Source organism: Lithobates pipiens, unplaced genomic scaffold, assembly GCF_037356315.1.
Source record: "Lithobates pipiens isolate NorthernLeopardFrog02 unplaced genomic scaffold, aLitPip1_a1.2 Scaffold_19, whole genome shotgun sequence".
Taxonomy (NCBI): domain Eukaryota; kingdom Metazoa; phylum Chordata; class Amphibia; order Anura; family Ranidae; genus Lithobates; species Lithobates pipiens.
Window position 1 is genome coordinate 202,249,106 of NW_027507764.1, and position 16,677 is coordinate 202,265,782.

At 39.8% G+C, this 16,677-nt stretch overlaps 1 protein-coding gene across 1 annotated transcript in view; it reads left to right on the forward strand.

Annotated features, from left to right (window-relative positions):
• Positions 1 to 16,677, forward strand: part of NPSR1 (neuropeptide S receptor 1) — a 658,045-nt gene that overhangs the window by 316,033 nt on the left and 325,335 nt on the right. Inside the window, exon 3 of the mRNA XM_077493935.1 lies at positions 14,023 to 14,126. Coding sequence (XP_077350061.1) covers positions 14,023 to 14,126 — 104 coding nt within the window. The remainder of the gene's footprint in view (positions 1 to 14,022; positions 14,127 to 16,677) is intronic.

The window sequence follows — 16,677 nt, forward strand, 5'->3', positions numbered from 1 at the left end:
GGTTGGATGGAGAGCGTTTGTGAACAGCAGTTTTCAGCTCTTTCCACAGATTCTCAATTGGATTCAGGTCTGGACTTTGACTTGGCCATTCTAACACCTGGATACGTTTATTTGTGAGCCATTCCTTTGTAGATTTTGCTGTAGGTTTGGGATCATTGTCTTGTTGGAAGATAAATCTCCGTCCCAGTTTCAGGTCTTTTGCAGACTCCAACAGGTGTTCATCCAAAATGGTCCTGTATTTGGCTGCATCCATCTTCCCCTCAATTTTAACCATCTTCCCTGTCCCTGCTGAAGAAAAGCAGGCCCAAGCCATGATGCTGCCACCACCATGTTTGACAGTGGGGATGGTGTGTTGAGGGTGATGAGCTGTGTTGCTTTTACGCCAAACAAATTGTTTTGCATTGTGGGCAAAAAGTTCGTTTCATCTGACCAGAGCACCTTCTTCCACATGTTTGGTGTGTCTCCCAGGTGGCTTGTGGCACACTTTAGACGATACTTTTTATGGATATCTTTGAGAAATGGCTTTCTTCATGCCACTCTTCCATTAAGGCCAGATTTGTGCAGTGTACGACTGATTGTTGTCCTATGGACAGACTCTCCCACCTCAGCTGTAGTTCTCTGCAGTTCATCCAGAGTGATCATGGGCCTCTTGGCTGCATCTCTGATCAGTCTTCTCCTTGTCTGAGCTGAAAGTTTAGAGGGACGGCCAGGTCTTGGTAGATTTGCAGTGGTCTGATACTCCTTCCATTTCAAAATGATCGCTTGCACAGTGCTCCTTGGGATGTTTAAAGCTTGGGAAATCTTTTTGTATCCAAATCCGGCTTTAAACTTCTCCACAACAGTATTTCGAACCTGCCTGGTGTGTTCCTTGGTCTTCATGATGCTCTCTGCGCTTTCAACAGAACCCTGAGACTATCACAGAGCAGGTGCATTTATACAGAGACTTGATTACACACAGGTGGATTCTATTTATCACCATCAGTCATTTAGGACAACATTGGATCATTCAGAGATCCTCGCTGAACTTCTGGAGTGAGTTTGCTGCACTGAAAGTAAAGGGGCCGAATAATTTTGCACGCACCACTTTTCAGTTTTTTATTTGCTAAAAAAGTTTAAAATATCCAATAGATTTCGTTCCACTTCACAATTGTTTGCCACTTGTTGGTGATTCTTCACAAAAAATTTAAATTTTATATCTTTATGTTTGAAGCCTGAAATGTGGCAAAAGGTTGAAAAGTTCAAGAGGGCCGAATACCTTCGCAAGGCACTGTAGCTAGCTATATAGGTGGATATAGTGGTGTATACTGGGTTCAGAGCACGCAGACAGCACGCACAATCTCCTACCACTGACTGCAAGCTTTATTAAAAAAGAGAAATATAGCTAGCTATATAGGTGAATATAGCGGTGTATACTGCGGTCAGGGAACGCAGACAACCACTACAGAAGAGCAAGAACGAAAAATCGTCCGATAATGATTGGTGTATACTGTGTTGAAAGTACACAGAACACCCACTAACTCCTACAGACGCCAACACACTACACAAGGCCGCCGCGCTGTACTACACTGCCTGTGGCCAATCATGGCTCTCCTCGCTGCCGGCGCTGTGATTGGCCAAGCATGCGGGGTCACAGTGCATGCTTGGCCAATCATGAGCCAGCAATGCACTGCGATGCATTGTGGGACGTGAGCGCCACACGAATTTGGTGCGAACGGCCCATAATGTTCGGAATTCGCCGAACAGGCCGAACACGAAGCTCATCCCTACTGGTGATACTGGCACTGGTGTGGCTAGTGATCAGAACACTGTTGCTTGCTTATACTTGCTCTGTTGACACTGTACTGGTGTGACTGTGATCAGAACAATGTTGCTGGCTTACAATTGCTCTGTTGACTTGTATTGAAGTGGTGGCAATCAGAAAACTGTTGCTGGCTTATACTGGCACTGGCAACACTGGCACTAGTGCGGTTAGCAATCTAACATGGTGGCACTGTCACCACTGTGGCAGTAATCAGGAACAATGTTGCTAGTTTCACTGGTCTAGTGACACTGGCACTGATATGGTGGTTCAAGGCCACTCTTGCTTGTTTACACTGGTTTGATGACATTGCGACTGGTGTGGATATCGATCAGGGACAATGTGGCTGATCACTGTAGGAAACTGTTTCCTCTTTCAACTGATCTATGTGTGAGAGGAATCAGACTGCTGCCTGCAAAATGCAGGCTTTACTTACATGTGTAATTGGTCACAGCGATTACATAGTATAAGGCCGATTTCATTAGCCCAGTATTCTACTCTGATCTTCTGTATTCAGTGAACACATCAATCACAGAGTGTGCTTGTGTATGTGCTAGAGGGCATGCACAAGCACCACAAAAGGGAACCCATTTAAAAAAAAAAAGCCTTCCACCCTCAGGAAGCAGCTGTCTGGCCATTTATGTACAATGATTAAGAATGATCTTAAAGATAACAAGTCAAGAGGTCAATTTTGCCACTCAGGGATAGGTGTGTATGTGTTTTTTTTTTTAACTGTGATATCTTAGTCAGAAAAGAAATATCAGTCCTTTTTTCAGTCTGTAAGGCCACCACAAAAGCTGCCAGCTTAAACTAAGAGTACTGACAATAATGTCAGGGAAAATGGCACAATCTCCATGCTGCTAAAGGAGGGTGAAGCTGTCAATTAGCAAAGCCTTTAGCTTCTTTTCATGTAACCCCGACAACAGCTTTGTCTTATGACAGTGATTACATGTAAGTTATCAGCAATAAGCTCAGATTGGAGATAGGATGTCTATAAATGATATCACAGAGCCTAATATTTCTGCCCTCACCAACAGAAATAAAGTAAACGATAAAATAAAAAGATTATCCCTGAGAGGTAAGGATGCACTGTAAGTTTGATTCAGACTGTTACAAGTGCCCTTTAGTGACTGATCCTTTTTAATGGCACAGGGAATTCTGGAAAGATGACTCTGAAGGCTGTAAGAGGAGAAAAGATTGGGAAGTGCACTATGGATAAAAACAGAAGAAAACATTGCACTCACATTTGTCTGTGGACAGAAGAGCATGCAAATCATCACAAGTCAAATGAGAATGAAAGCAAACATCATGGGCAGTGATGCAGGAATGAACAGTAGCTTCAGAATAATCCTCATTAACACCCCTGGCAGGCTGGGGAAAGGAGACTTATGCCACGTACACACGACCGGAATTTCCGGCAGATTAGGTCCTACGGAATCAGTCCGTCAGGCAATCCGAGTTTTTCATTTAAAAAATCAGACGGACCTAGAAATAGAACATGTTTCAAATCTGTCCAATGGACTCAACTCCTATCGGGAAAACCGTTCGTCTGTATGCTGGTCCGACGGACCAAATATGACGCAAGGGAAGCTATTGGCTACTGGTTATTGAACTTCCTGTTTTAGTCTTACGTTATCTTATGTCATCACATTCAAAACCAACGGACTTTAGAACAGACTTAGTGCGTTCGTGTGTGGCCAAGTTCATTCATTCGGGAAGTCCGTCGGACCTCTGCCGAAAGTCCGTCGGGAAGACCGTTGGACCTAGTCTGCCAGAAAATCCGGTCGTGTGTACACGGCATTATACTTCACACAAGAGCCAGTAGCATGCATGCTTGTCTGGATACACGTCCTCTCACAGTAGTTGGTGACACAAGTCCAACTCCAAATCACATACACCTATATGCTGGTGGCTTCAGCATGGAGTGTTGGGGGGGGGGGGGGTGTTATGGTCTGAGTGTTTTAGCTAGGGGTAAGCTGAATGTACCTTGGTGTGATTTGAAGCAGGTTCCCATTTCCCAGAACATGACAAAAGCTAAATTAAAGAAGCCAAACCCCCTTGAAGTCAATAGGAGTAAAATGTTAAAAGACAGTAATGGACATTTTCTAGGCTAATAGGTAGTGCCCTGTGGAACATACACCAAACAAAGACAATTTTTAAAACTCATCTTTTTTGCTGGAAGCAGCAATTTTAGCCCCTTCAGTCCATCATGAATGCTGCTGCCAGGCTCATTCACTGTACCAACCGTTTAGTGTCTAGTACCCCTCTCTGCCAATCCCTCCACTGGCTTTCACTCACCAAATGAATAAAATTCAAAGTACTAACAACAACTTACAAAGCCAGCCACAACTCTGCCCCCAGCTACATCATTAACCTTGTTTTAAAATATCATCCATACCACTTTATTCGGTCCTCCCAAGACCTCCTACTCTCTAGCTTCCTTGTCAATTCCTCCCATGCTTGCCTCCAGGACTTCTCCCAAGCTTCTCCCAATCATTGGAATCCCCTACCCCAATCTGTCCTTCTAGGTCCTAATCTATCCATATTAAGATGATCCCTGAAAACCTTCTCTTTAAAGAATCCTATCCTGCTTCTAACCAATTCACTGTGATTTTACGTTCTCCATCAGCTTATCCCCATAGTTATTACCTTTTGTATCCTTTGACCTTCCCTCTTTGATTGTAAGCTTTAACAAGCAGGGTCCTCTGATTCCTCTTGTTTCAAACTGTATTGTAACCATAATGCCTGCCTTAATTTTGTAAAGTGCTGAACAAATGGTTGGCACTGTATAACAATAATATTAATATGGAAAGACACCATCAATGCCGAAAGATATATCCAGGTTTTAGAGCAGCATATGCTCCCTTTCAGATAACATCTTTTGCAGGGAAGACATCGCATATTTCAGGAGGACCATGCTAAACCACATACTGCTTCTATGACAACAGCATTGCTTTGTAGTAGAAGAGTCCAGGTGATTAACTGGCCTTCCTGCAGTCCATATCTTTCACCTATTGCAACTATTTAGCACATCTTTAACCTAAAAATATGACAACGAAAACCCAGAACTGTTGAGCAGTTAGAATCCTTTATCGGGCAAGAATGGGACGCCATTCCACTCCCCTGTTTCTTAAAATGTTAAATTTTCTCAGTTTAAACATTTGATATGTTTTCTATTTTCTTTTGTGAATAAAACATGGCATTGTAAGAAATCATTGCATTCTGTTTTTATATAGATTTTACTGTGTCCCAACTTTTTAGGAATTGTGGTTCTAGATTGGTATATGGCCACTGATATTCCCGCTTTGATCTGGTAAAGATAAAATAATCAGACCATAGGCATCTGAATCGCCCATTATATCTGGTATCTTATCCAGCATTATACCTGTTATCTCACATGGTGTTTCTACATTGCTTATATTCATGTTTGGGTTCTAGTAATGTGAAATCCTAGCAGATAGTATAGATATGTTGGGTCTCTCTCCTGCATTTTCTGTTTATATGACACCATCTGTTTTCTGTGTAATTTTGACAATTCAACAAAATTCCTGCACTGCACCATGTCTGCATGGCACACTTCATATTTTACTTTGAGTGAATGTTGTGATATCTCCATTATTGAATTGGTATTTTCATAATTACTAATTTTGGACTTTATTGGTTCAAGCTAATTTTAAGATAAATATATAGAACATGCAGCGCTTGATACAAGTCCACAAAGCAGAATATAGAAAAAGTCCTTGAGGAAAAAAACAGCCAGAAGAGAGTTTCCCAGCACCAGCCTCAGTGTGACAGATGGAACCACACACCACCACAGTGATCAAGTAATTCTCCTTACCAGGAGTAGGCCCTCATATTATAGGGAGGTCAAACTGGCTGGATTGAACCCTCAATCCAGAGGAGCAGTAACACTTCATATGTGAGACTCCAACAGGGAAAATAAAGACAATACCCCAAAGGCCACCTCATAGAGCTCCAATCTCCAGCAGTCAAACACACATCAAGTTGTGACCATAGTGCAATATGTACTAAATATCAATGGTATCTTTATTGTAAAAAATGCACACTCACGTGTAGTACAATCAGTAAGCGCTATGTGTATACAATTATAAAAGCTGCGGCATTCGGCATGCTTGCGTCATGCCCAGTGTCCCAACTTATGCATTTCTTCATGAAGTGACGTTGTCAGAGGCGTGCCAAGCACTCGCAAGCATGCATTAAATAACACGAAGTGACAAAACCGGAGTTATGTGCAGCCACAGATGTGTTCCAAAAGTCCATATACCTCTCGGGATCAAGCAGAGACATCCGAAAGAAAAATCAATCATGATGTCATTAGCTATATAAAAATCAGCGATCAATACTGATCAGAAGAAGAGGAAAAGATTAAAAAGTAAAAAATATACATCAATATAATAAAATAAAAAATAACATGTCTTCCTCATTCAAGACCTCATAGAGAGATCCTTTTGGCGCCTTCTTGTGGATGCAACATGAACTTCACCCTTATACAATACATATTAAATAATGACATCAAAATTAAATAATGCCATCAAAATTAGACAAATCATACATTTTAATTTAAATAACCTACTAAGAAAAAAAAATAACAATAAATAACCATGTTTGTAATGGAAATAAGGCACAATTATAAAGACAGTAAAAGATAACTATATATAAATATATACGAAAACTCATGAACCTAAAATTAGCTTAGCTGTTATTCAGGAAACAGTTAACGTTTCATAGCTAATATCAGAAAGGGCTTTCCTGGGTACAGTGTCTCTAGGCACTATGCCCAGCACCATGCAAAAAATCTTGAGGGTACCCTTTTTCTCGCTATAGATAAGTTTACTCCTCATTGGAGGAGGAGCTTTATCCAGCAGGAGATTTCTAGGATGGCAACCCACTGAATTTATGGGCTCAAGTCCTATGTTCCATTGGGGCTCAATGTATAATGGGATATGAATTGTTTCCTGAATAACAGCTAAGCTAATCCCGGAGGCGGGTGCTGGGATACTCTCTCTTTTTTACAAAGGACTTTTTTCTATATTCTGCTATACAGACTTGTATAATGGGCTGCATGTTCTATATATTCATTATTTATTTGTAATCAACAAATGTGATGCTAGCTGCTGATATATACATTTCATGTAGATTTAGCAGTTCCTATAGTTCCTTTGTTTTTGATAATTTTTAACATAGTTAATTGCACAGTGAGGGGAGATAACCGCACTAACATTGCTTGTTTTAATATGATGATCTCTCAAATGTTTTTTTTTATGTTCAACCTGCTAAAACTTCTAGTGTGTATCGGGCTGTGTACCAGGTTTTAGCTTTGAATTTAGATTGAGCATTAGGTATTAGCAGGGCTTTGTACTCTTGACCCCTCTGTGCTCCGTCCTTCTTTTGTCTACATAGCAGGCTGACCGTAGCCTGTTTGCATAAAGTGGATTCTCATTATTTTTCTGCTTTGTTCTATACGCTGCTTTTAAACCTGCGTGTAATACTTTTAACAGTTCATCTACAGTTTCATTGGAATTCCCTTTTCCTGCCTTAAAATGGTCTGGTAAGGAAAACCATGTGGCCAATTCAACTGTTAACAGTACAACCTTTACCTGATCACTGGGGTTGGTAACTCCTAGTAACTTACATTGTTACAAGACATTGTCTGCGTAAAATGTTAAGTGCACTCCTGCCATTAGTTCACCAATATTATTAGCTATACTTATAACATTTTCTAAAAACTGCCTGTGCTCACTATCCATCTTTTGTGCTATGTTATCAATTCCTGTTGAACTGCATACATGCAATTCATCATATGCAGGGAATATTTTTTTTTAGAAATAGAATAGAATATTTCATCTCATTATCGTGGATCTGTACTCTTTATATACACATTCTATATCATATTTAGCATTTAAAATGTACAACTAAAGTTATGTATTACTTAATATATTGCCAGTAGGCTACCAATTGAATACAATTTGCACCATACATTTTGTTATAGCCCATTTCTATATCAAGCATATAGAGCACCCAATGTTCATTGTTAGCATTTAATAGAAAACCCTTCACCAATGTGCTTTTGTAAATATTACAACCACAACCACAACCAATATTGCTGAAAAGACTACCAAATTTACATCCAATGAGTAGTCACCATTTGTTAACTAGTTTAAGTGCATGTGTGGCTACACTCCAATCATTATAGGAATATTTCAGATATACAGCTAGATCTGAAGATTCTTGGACAAAAGAGGTACTGTAGTTCTAATATATTGTATACAAAATACACACTAAACAGTATTTATAAAACTATAAATACAGCAGGTTACATGGAATATTACACACAAAACCATATTTACAATTCAATGTAGACTACACGTATGGAGGTAGTCTACCTGAGCTTCAGGTCTGGTCATACTGAGTGCTTGTGTGTTCAGGGACTAAGAGAAAGCACAGTTTGGTAACAATTCAAGATGTCACTTTTGACAAAATGGCATAGGGAGGAGCGGCGTGCTGACATCATCACAAATTCACGCTAGTCCTGGAAGCAACAGGCAGTGATAGTGTAGCTGGCCGGCTTGAATTTTGTACACTTTTCATACAAAAGACATGTAAGTGCAATATGGTTGCTTTTTAATATTAAAGTAGTTTGCAGCATTACGCTATGGTGGTTCCCTTTTCTTATATATGGGCAATGAGCAGTGTGCACTGGAGGATAATTATTACCTTCATAAGTGGAGCTGTGGAAAACGGGGCTTGTCATCTTTGATACAGAGACCCTGGCTGGGGGATAAGCCACATGCAACATCAGATCTCTCATAAGGGATCAGATCAGCTGGTAAGTGGCAGTATTTTCATTGGTGGAGGATCCCTTTACTTTCCTATAGCACTTCTTTGTGGGTGTTGTGTTTAACATCACTGTGGAGGTCCTATGAAACACTGTTGAATTTGGAGAGTGGACTAATTAACCCCTCATTTACAGAGTGTTTTTTAGAGATACATTTTTTTGGACTCTATGAATTATCTGGTTTTTAAAATTTGCATTTGAATGAATTCTTGCACTATTATCCATATAATTTATGCTACATGTGTCAATGTTATATGGTGATTGAATGAGGTTTATTTATAATATTAATTATTAATTTTTGTAATATATGGGTTTGAAAACCACATAGTTTTTCACAAATTGCAACACAGCTTTTCTTTGAAGAAAACAGTACATTTTAACCCCCACTCCTTTCTGTACAGAGGCTACCATATAATGCACCTTAATTGGTCACAGTGCCTAGCAAATGTATATTGGGCGCAGCCTAATTGGGAGATTCAAATAAGGCTGCTGTTTACAATCCATGTGAGCTGTAATAAGGAAAAACAATGACCAGACCTTTAAAGAGGAAAATATTTATAGTAACACCAACTGAGAAGCTGGTGATGGTATAATACTGAAACACACTTAGTGGTTTAAATATATTATATTCTAACTAAAATATGTTTCTAATTACAATATTATTTACATCTGTTAATGGGGATTTAAAATAAACTCATTATCTAACAATAACCCCCACCACTGGTGTCAATACTATTAATCCCCCCCCCCCATATTGGTGGTCAGTGGCAGTGAAACTTAAGTTCCCACTCCCCTACATTGGTGCTCAGTGGCAGTCAATTTGAAACCCCCTTATATTGGTGGTCAGTGGCAGTGAAAGTTAACTCCCCTTCTCCTCTCATTGGTGGTCAGTGGCAGTGAACATTAACCCCCCCCCCATATCGGTGGTCATTGCAGTCATAATTAGCCCCCCTCCTGTATTGGTGGCCAATAGCAGTAAAAAAAGTTAACCCCCACCCATTGGTCAGTGACAGTGAAAGTTAAGAAAGCCATACATTATACAATTTTCTTTGTGAAATTGCTCAATTCCCTCATCATCACAGTCAGTATTGATGGAGGAATCCCTCCCACTGTGTTATTGTACCCAGACAGCGGGAGATTTCCCAGCCATAAGAATACTATGATCACTACCAACAGCTATAGCCCCCAGCAGTGATCACACAAAAAAACTGACAGGCTGGTTGTACTGAATTTGATCCATCCAACCAGCCTGCCCATAGTCAAATTGAAATTCCTGCTGAACCGGCCAAATGTTTAAACAATCTATGGCTGGCCTTAATAACCCCATTGGTAGTTATTACCTGGCTACAGGTTCCAATGCCACTCCGAGGATAGGACTTTACTTGTACTGTGGGTGGAGAAAACTCTGCCTGACAGACAGCATAGTCTTTCTTTAAGTGCTGGGTGCTGGAACACAGAGAGCATTCCAGCATCCAGCACCCTGCTGCCTGACTGGTGCCAATAGCATGCAGAGGATTGTGGGCTGTATGTTAAGCACCGGGGCTCTAGAATATGCTGCTTTTTATTATCATCAGCATTCCTCTCTATCATATAAATTGTGTCACTCTCTTTAAACCTCTATTAAGTGTGGGCTAAAAAAAAAATTCATCTATAATCCAGATTATTTTCAAACAGCGTTATGCCCCGTACACACGAGAGGGATTAAGTCTGACAGACCTCCAAAGGAGTTCCGCCGGAGTTCCGCCGGAGTTCCGACGGAGTTCTGGCGGACTTTTCGACCGAACGGACTTGACCACACACCATCACACCAAACTCCGACGGAGTCGAACGTGATGACGTACGACTGGATTCGACGTAGGAAGTTCCTAGACAGTAGCCAATAGCTGCCCTAGCGTCGGTTTTAGTCCGTCGGAGTAGCACACACACGAGCGGATTTTTCAAAGGGGACCGGGTCCGGCGGAGTTCCGTCGGGAAAATTTAAAGCATGCTTCATTTCTAAAGTCCGTCAGACTTTAGCTTCGCTAAAGTCCGTTGCAGCCCACACACGATCGGATAGTCCGCCGGACTCAGTCCGTCGGAGTTTGGATGTCGAAAAGTCCGCTCGTGTGTACGGGGCATAACTGATTCTTTCAGATATGAAACTTCTGCTTATTAGGTGACATAAATACAACAAAAAGTTTGGAATATAGAATAACATTCTGCAAACAATCAGTGCAGCAGCTTAAAAATTACATTTTTACAGACAACATAAATAAATGTTAAGCCGGTATGCAAGCCAGTCCTTCTCCATTCCCATTATATAGCAAACATACTAAGCAATTAAATATTTCTAGCTATCCACACATCTAAATGAGAATCTTACATCCTGGGTAATTTTTATAGTAAACATTTTCTAATGAACACAATTAAGATTGGAATATAATATTGTTAAATTATTGTCCTAATTAGCTAAAAGTACAGAAGGAAAATAATTGGGGAAATTGGATTTAGTTTGCACTACAGTTTGTAAATATATATTTATATTCTTTAAAAAAAAAATCTTGTTCATTTTAGAGTAGTTAATTCGTTTTAAAAAAGTTGTGTAACTTACTGTTCATTTATTAAAAGAAATACGTATACATTTTTGTAGAATATATAAACATGGATACAAAAAAATAAATTAAAGATATAGAGACTGAGTATTTAAAATCACTTTAAATACAAGCATGCATATGATAGATACTATTATTGGCCAGTTTTAAAGGGATAACTGCATGTATGGTTGTTTTTTATATGTTAAAGTATATGTAAATATTAACAATGAACTACAGAACTCCTGTTTAGGGAGAAGAGAAGTGGGCAATATTTCTGTATTCCAGTTCTAGGCTGACAAAGGTACCTTGCAGTGGGTAAGCATTTTCACCTCATTATACAGTAGAATGTGTTACTGAAAAAAATCAACTGGTGAAAGTAAAATGAAAAAAGATTTAAAGCGGGAGTCCACCGGGACTCCGCGTTTTTTTTTTTTTTTTTTAAAAGCCAGCAGCTACAAATACTGCAGCTGCTGACTTTTAAAATAGTGACACTTACCTGTCCAGCGCGCCTGCGATGTCGGCACCCGAAGCCGATCGCTAGGTCGTCTGTCGGGTCCTGCCGCCGCCATCTTGGGTATGGGAATCAGGAAATGGAGCCTTTCGGCTTCATTTCCCGGTTCCCTACTGCGCATGCGCGAGCCACGCGGCGCAATCTGGACGGTCCCCGCTGCCTCTGGGAACTGTGTGTTTCTCAGCAGGCATCGGGGCACTTGCGCAAAGGGGCGGGCAGTTGCGGAAAGGGGCGTAATCTACGCCCCTTTCCGCAGACAGCTATCCCGGAAGTGGGTGCAGTTACCTGGATTATCCAGGTAACTGCACCCCCCTCCCCCCTGAAAGGTGCCAATTGTGGCGCCGGAGGGGGGGGGATTCCGATGAGCGGAGGTCCATTTTAGGGTGGACCTCCGCTTTAACAAAAGAAAACTAGTGCAGCCACCACATTTAGGAGGTCTATTTATCAATGTTTTCACTCAAGGTTCATACAAATTTTACTCAAGATGTATTTGTTTTTCTAACTGAATCTTATGTGAAACTCATATTACACAATTAGTGGAATCGTCAAATCAAAAATTAAATACTTACAGATTATTTTCATGGGAGCACCATTTAATCACAATTTATGAGTAGAAACTTTAACATAACTAATAATACTTTAAATGTGCTGGCAGGAAAATATAAGAAACCAATACACAAAGATAATCACAATAAACCATATGTTTTTATTATACAAATAAAATTTTGATACATGTCCTGTATAAAGTTGTTTCATGAAAATACTGCTTTTTCAAAATTGGGAAGTATAGTAATTGTCCACAATCATACTATTAAAAACAATATACTGTATACCAGATAAAAACAAATCCTTACTAAATTTACTTATACATGTGAAATGATGCAATAGGGGTTATTTACGAAAGGTAAATCCCCTTTGCACTACAAGTGCACTGCAAGTGCACTTGAAAATACATCATGTAACTTTCTTTTTTAATTGAAGGACTTATCAAAAACTGTGTATGCTTTTATTTATCTATTTTCAATGAGTAGGGACACTATACTTCCATTACTCATTCCCATAGGGCGTGGTCCTGGATCTACATGCCAGATTTTGATAAGCTTCTGCCCACAGACCCCCACAACCATCAAGCCAGGGTTGTGGGGAAAAGCTCTTATCCTCATCAACATGGGGACAATGTGCTTTACTGTGGGGATCCCCCTAGTGAGGTTTCCCCTCATTTTGAAGACAGGTTGCCTGGTATTTCAGGAAGGGGCCACACACTCTCTCCCTTTCCTGATCTTCCAGGCTGCATGCTCGGATAAACACCTGGTGTAGATTTTTTTTCATGATATTTATGTGGTGCTCCAACCATTAACTGAGAAAGCTGCCATATAAACTAGCTTCAGAAAAAGTCACTTCTATATATGATATTCCTAGAAACTTGTGGCATATCATTAGTAGAGAAGAAGCAGTTAGTTTATCCTTCATAGAATACTGAAAATAAGGTTGGAATTTATTCAGTCTCCAGAGAAATGGCTTTCATCTGGTAACAGGAAAGGAGAGATCAGTTTGAAACATTTAATGGTCTGACCCTGCACAGGGACACATTTGAGAATTTTAAAAACTAGTCAGCAATGAGGAACTTAAAAGTATATAATCAATCCATGAGGAAAAATTATGAATCAAGGAATGGAATGTATATGACGAGGTTAATGATTTACCTACCTCCATGGATCCACCAATCTCAGTTGTTGCAAGTGATATTTTTTTAAAGCCTTAGTAATAGCTGGGTATTGTTGAATAGATCCTACCATTTAGGAGAAGCAGTTCATAATAGGCTGAACTATAGGGTTAAAATTCTTTGAAACTATAAGCTGGTGATTTGGGTTCTTCTCTAGTTTAAAAATATTAGTTATAAAAACATATAATGGTTAGTAGGGATAAGTTCTTGGTTTGACTAGAACACAGGTTTGGACTGAATTTTGCTATGTTCGTATGTCCAAGTGTTGGATTTTTAGCTCATTCGAATACCATATTCAGTAGTGGCTTTCTAAAGTTATTATGCCTGATGGCTTCTTCAGCCAATAGTTATTATGGAAGCACCAGGTGAGTGTAACTGTGTAACACTTGGGTTGAGGTGAAGACACTGATGAATAAAATTAAATATTTATTTTTATTTTTTGCTACAGAATAGCTATTGACAATTTCTGAAGATGGACTGAATTATGTTACAATATTATTGTCAAACTGTTGTTCAGTTTATATTTTACTAGCAATAAATGTTTTTTTTTTTGTATTCAAGATGGCCTCACAGGAATTATAAGTATCATGACTGATATAATATGGAGATATACTGGCAATTTCATGGCTCCAGATATTGTGTGCAGGGTTGTGAGGTATTTGCAGGTGAGTTGAATAAACACTATTGTAAAAACTCTTATTTGCCTTATTTTGTTACAAATATAGAGCCCAGGGTAAAGCTTGACCCAGATATTAAAAAGGATGTCTACCTTGATTGTAGAAGGAATGTCAGAACAATATTTATACTTTTTCTGGCTCTAAAGTAAAACCTGTAAGGCAACTGGGCAACTAGCATTTACAATAAAAAAAACATTGTTAGCAATGCAGTATGACAGCCTTTTTATTCTTTTTACGACAGGCATACTTAAAAGTACATTTACAAAGACTTACTGATACCCATAAAAATATTGCCTTGGATTTAGACATGCTTCCAGGCCTAGCCACAGCTTGTTATGGTTTATAGACCATGACTATCTGGAAGATAACAATACATTGATATTTTAAGTATTTCTAAAGCCAAGAATAAAAATGGTATAAGGACTGGTATAATGCTTGTTTGTTGCATTATCCCAGTCCATAGATGTGGTAGCTGCATTAGGTTTATTCTTTCTACATTGGTTTTTATCTGGTGATCTCTTCTACAGTTTCACTTCTTTTCACTCTACCCTATCTAAGAAGGAATAGTATTGTAACTCTAGAACAAGAAGTGTGTTTAGACTGCAGAACACATTCCCCTCTACATATTGTCATAGCAAAAGGGGAAGTGTCTTAAACTTGCAGAGATAACTTGTATAGCACAAATTCAGCAAGTAACACTTTCAGTGGTATTTTTAATAGACCACAGGGCAAAAACATTAATAATTGACAGGGGTTATTTACACTTTAAGTAAACACCTTAACTTGGTTCATGAGATTAATCAAAATAATATAGGAAGAATCAAATGCACTGTGTTTTGTACCTACTGGAGTGGGTCATATTGGAGGGTCTGAAAGTGGAAGGAGACTAAATACACTATATCAGCTTACAAGTAACAGTAACTAAATCAGGAATGTCATTACCTAGGTATAAGGAAAATGTGGGGTACACAAAGCTAACAGATACAAGATTATAGTATATGTAATATATGGGGGTTCAGCCAGCGCAAGACGATATACATAAAATCACAAAATTAAAGCAGCTGTATACTAAAAGATCAATAAATGAAAATCCTTCTGAACATGTAATAGGTAAATAACAGTGCAGCGCTAAGAATATATACAGAAACAAAATAACAAATTGCTCATAGCATAAAATGTTAAAAAGTGCCCTTTGGTATAAAAGATGGATATAAAAGTTGGCAGATAAGATCTCCTCAGCGGTGATAAGGGTGTTCATAGACATTCATGTGATATCTTCTAATCAGTGATTCCTCCACCAGCTAGCCAAACCGCTCACCTCAATCACTGGACCCCTGAGCAAACAGATGGGTCAAACAGGCGTTCACCACTTAAAGTGGACACAGATGAATAAGATACGATGTCCTACCACTTTTAACAGTCGCACATTGTCACCAGGGATGAGCTTTATGTTCTAGTCAAATTCATGTTCGACTTGAACATTGGCTGTTTACAGTTCGCCGAACAGCGAACAATTTTGGGTGTTTGCGGCAAATTCGAAAGCCATGGAACACCTTTTAAAAGTCTATGGGAGAAATCAAATTTGCCTGTTCGCATGTTCTGGGGCGAACCAAACAGGGGGGGTTTGGCTCATCCCTAGTTGTCACTATAAAAATCACTGTAACCCCAGTGCTAAGATGAATGGCATGTAGTATTGTCGGTATACATAAGTGGATAAGGTGGCTGCAGTGACGTCACAAAGTCCTCTCACACATGTATCTTCCCTAAGTGAGACTTCCTCAGTGATAATGGAGGCCCGTAAGTTTATCTTTTATATAGTAAGCTAACTATGTAATTGCACTTATACACTCCACCTCCTAAGGCTTGCGCTGTCCAATCAGCTTCAAACATCTGGAGGTTAAGCATTCACTTCCTATTCATTCCGTCCATTGGTATAGCAACCTCGGCATCAATAACGGCATAACACTGGGTCTCAAGTCAGCTAACATGTGACTCAGCCCAATCAGCTTCAAGACACCCGAAGGTTAAGTGTTCACTTCCTGTTAGCTCAAATCAGCTGACACATGACTCAGACCAATCAGCTTCAAGACACCCGAAGGTTAGGTGTTCACTTCCTGTTAGCTCAATCTGTCGGCATGGTAACATTGGCGACAACAACGGCACTAAGACGGGTCATGTGACAACTAACACATGACTCAGACCTCACACTAGGATGATCAGGAGGTAAACTACACTAGTTAAAGCCAACCCTCTATGTGAAAAACATTGCCTGGATACAACTCCTGTCCAGCTATGCATTCCACCAGCGCACATCTGACTTTACAATAGGGGACACCAAAGCCAGACAGTGCACATGTCAGGTCACCTTGAGGCGAGGTGACAGATGCACACCGTAGGGATCAGGAGTGCACCGTAAGGTTGTGGACCTTACGGCTGACTGCTGCAGAAGGGGGACAGATCCCACTGGGGTTAGAGCATAAGATTCCCTTGGTGGCGCAGAGTCTAAGAGCCAGCAGGTGTTCACCAGCGCTTCTGGTGG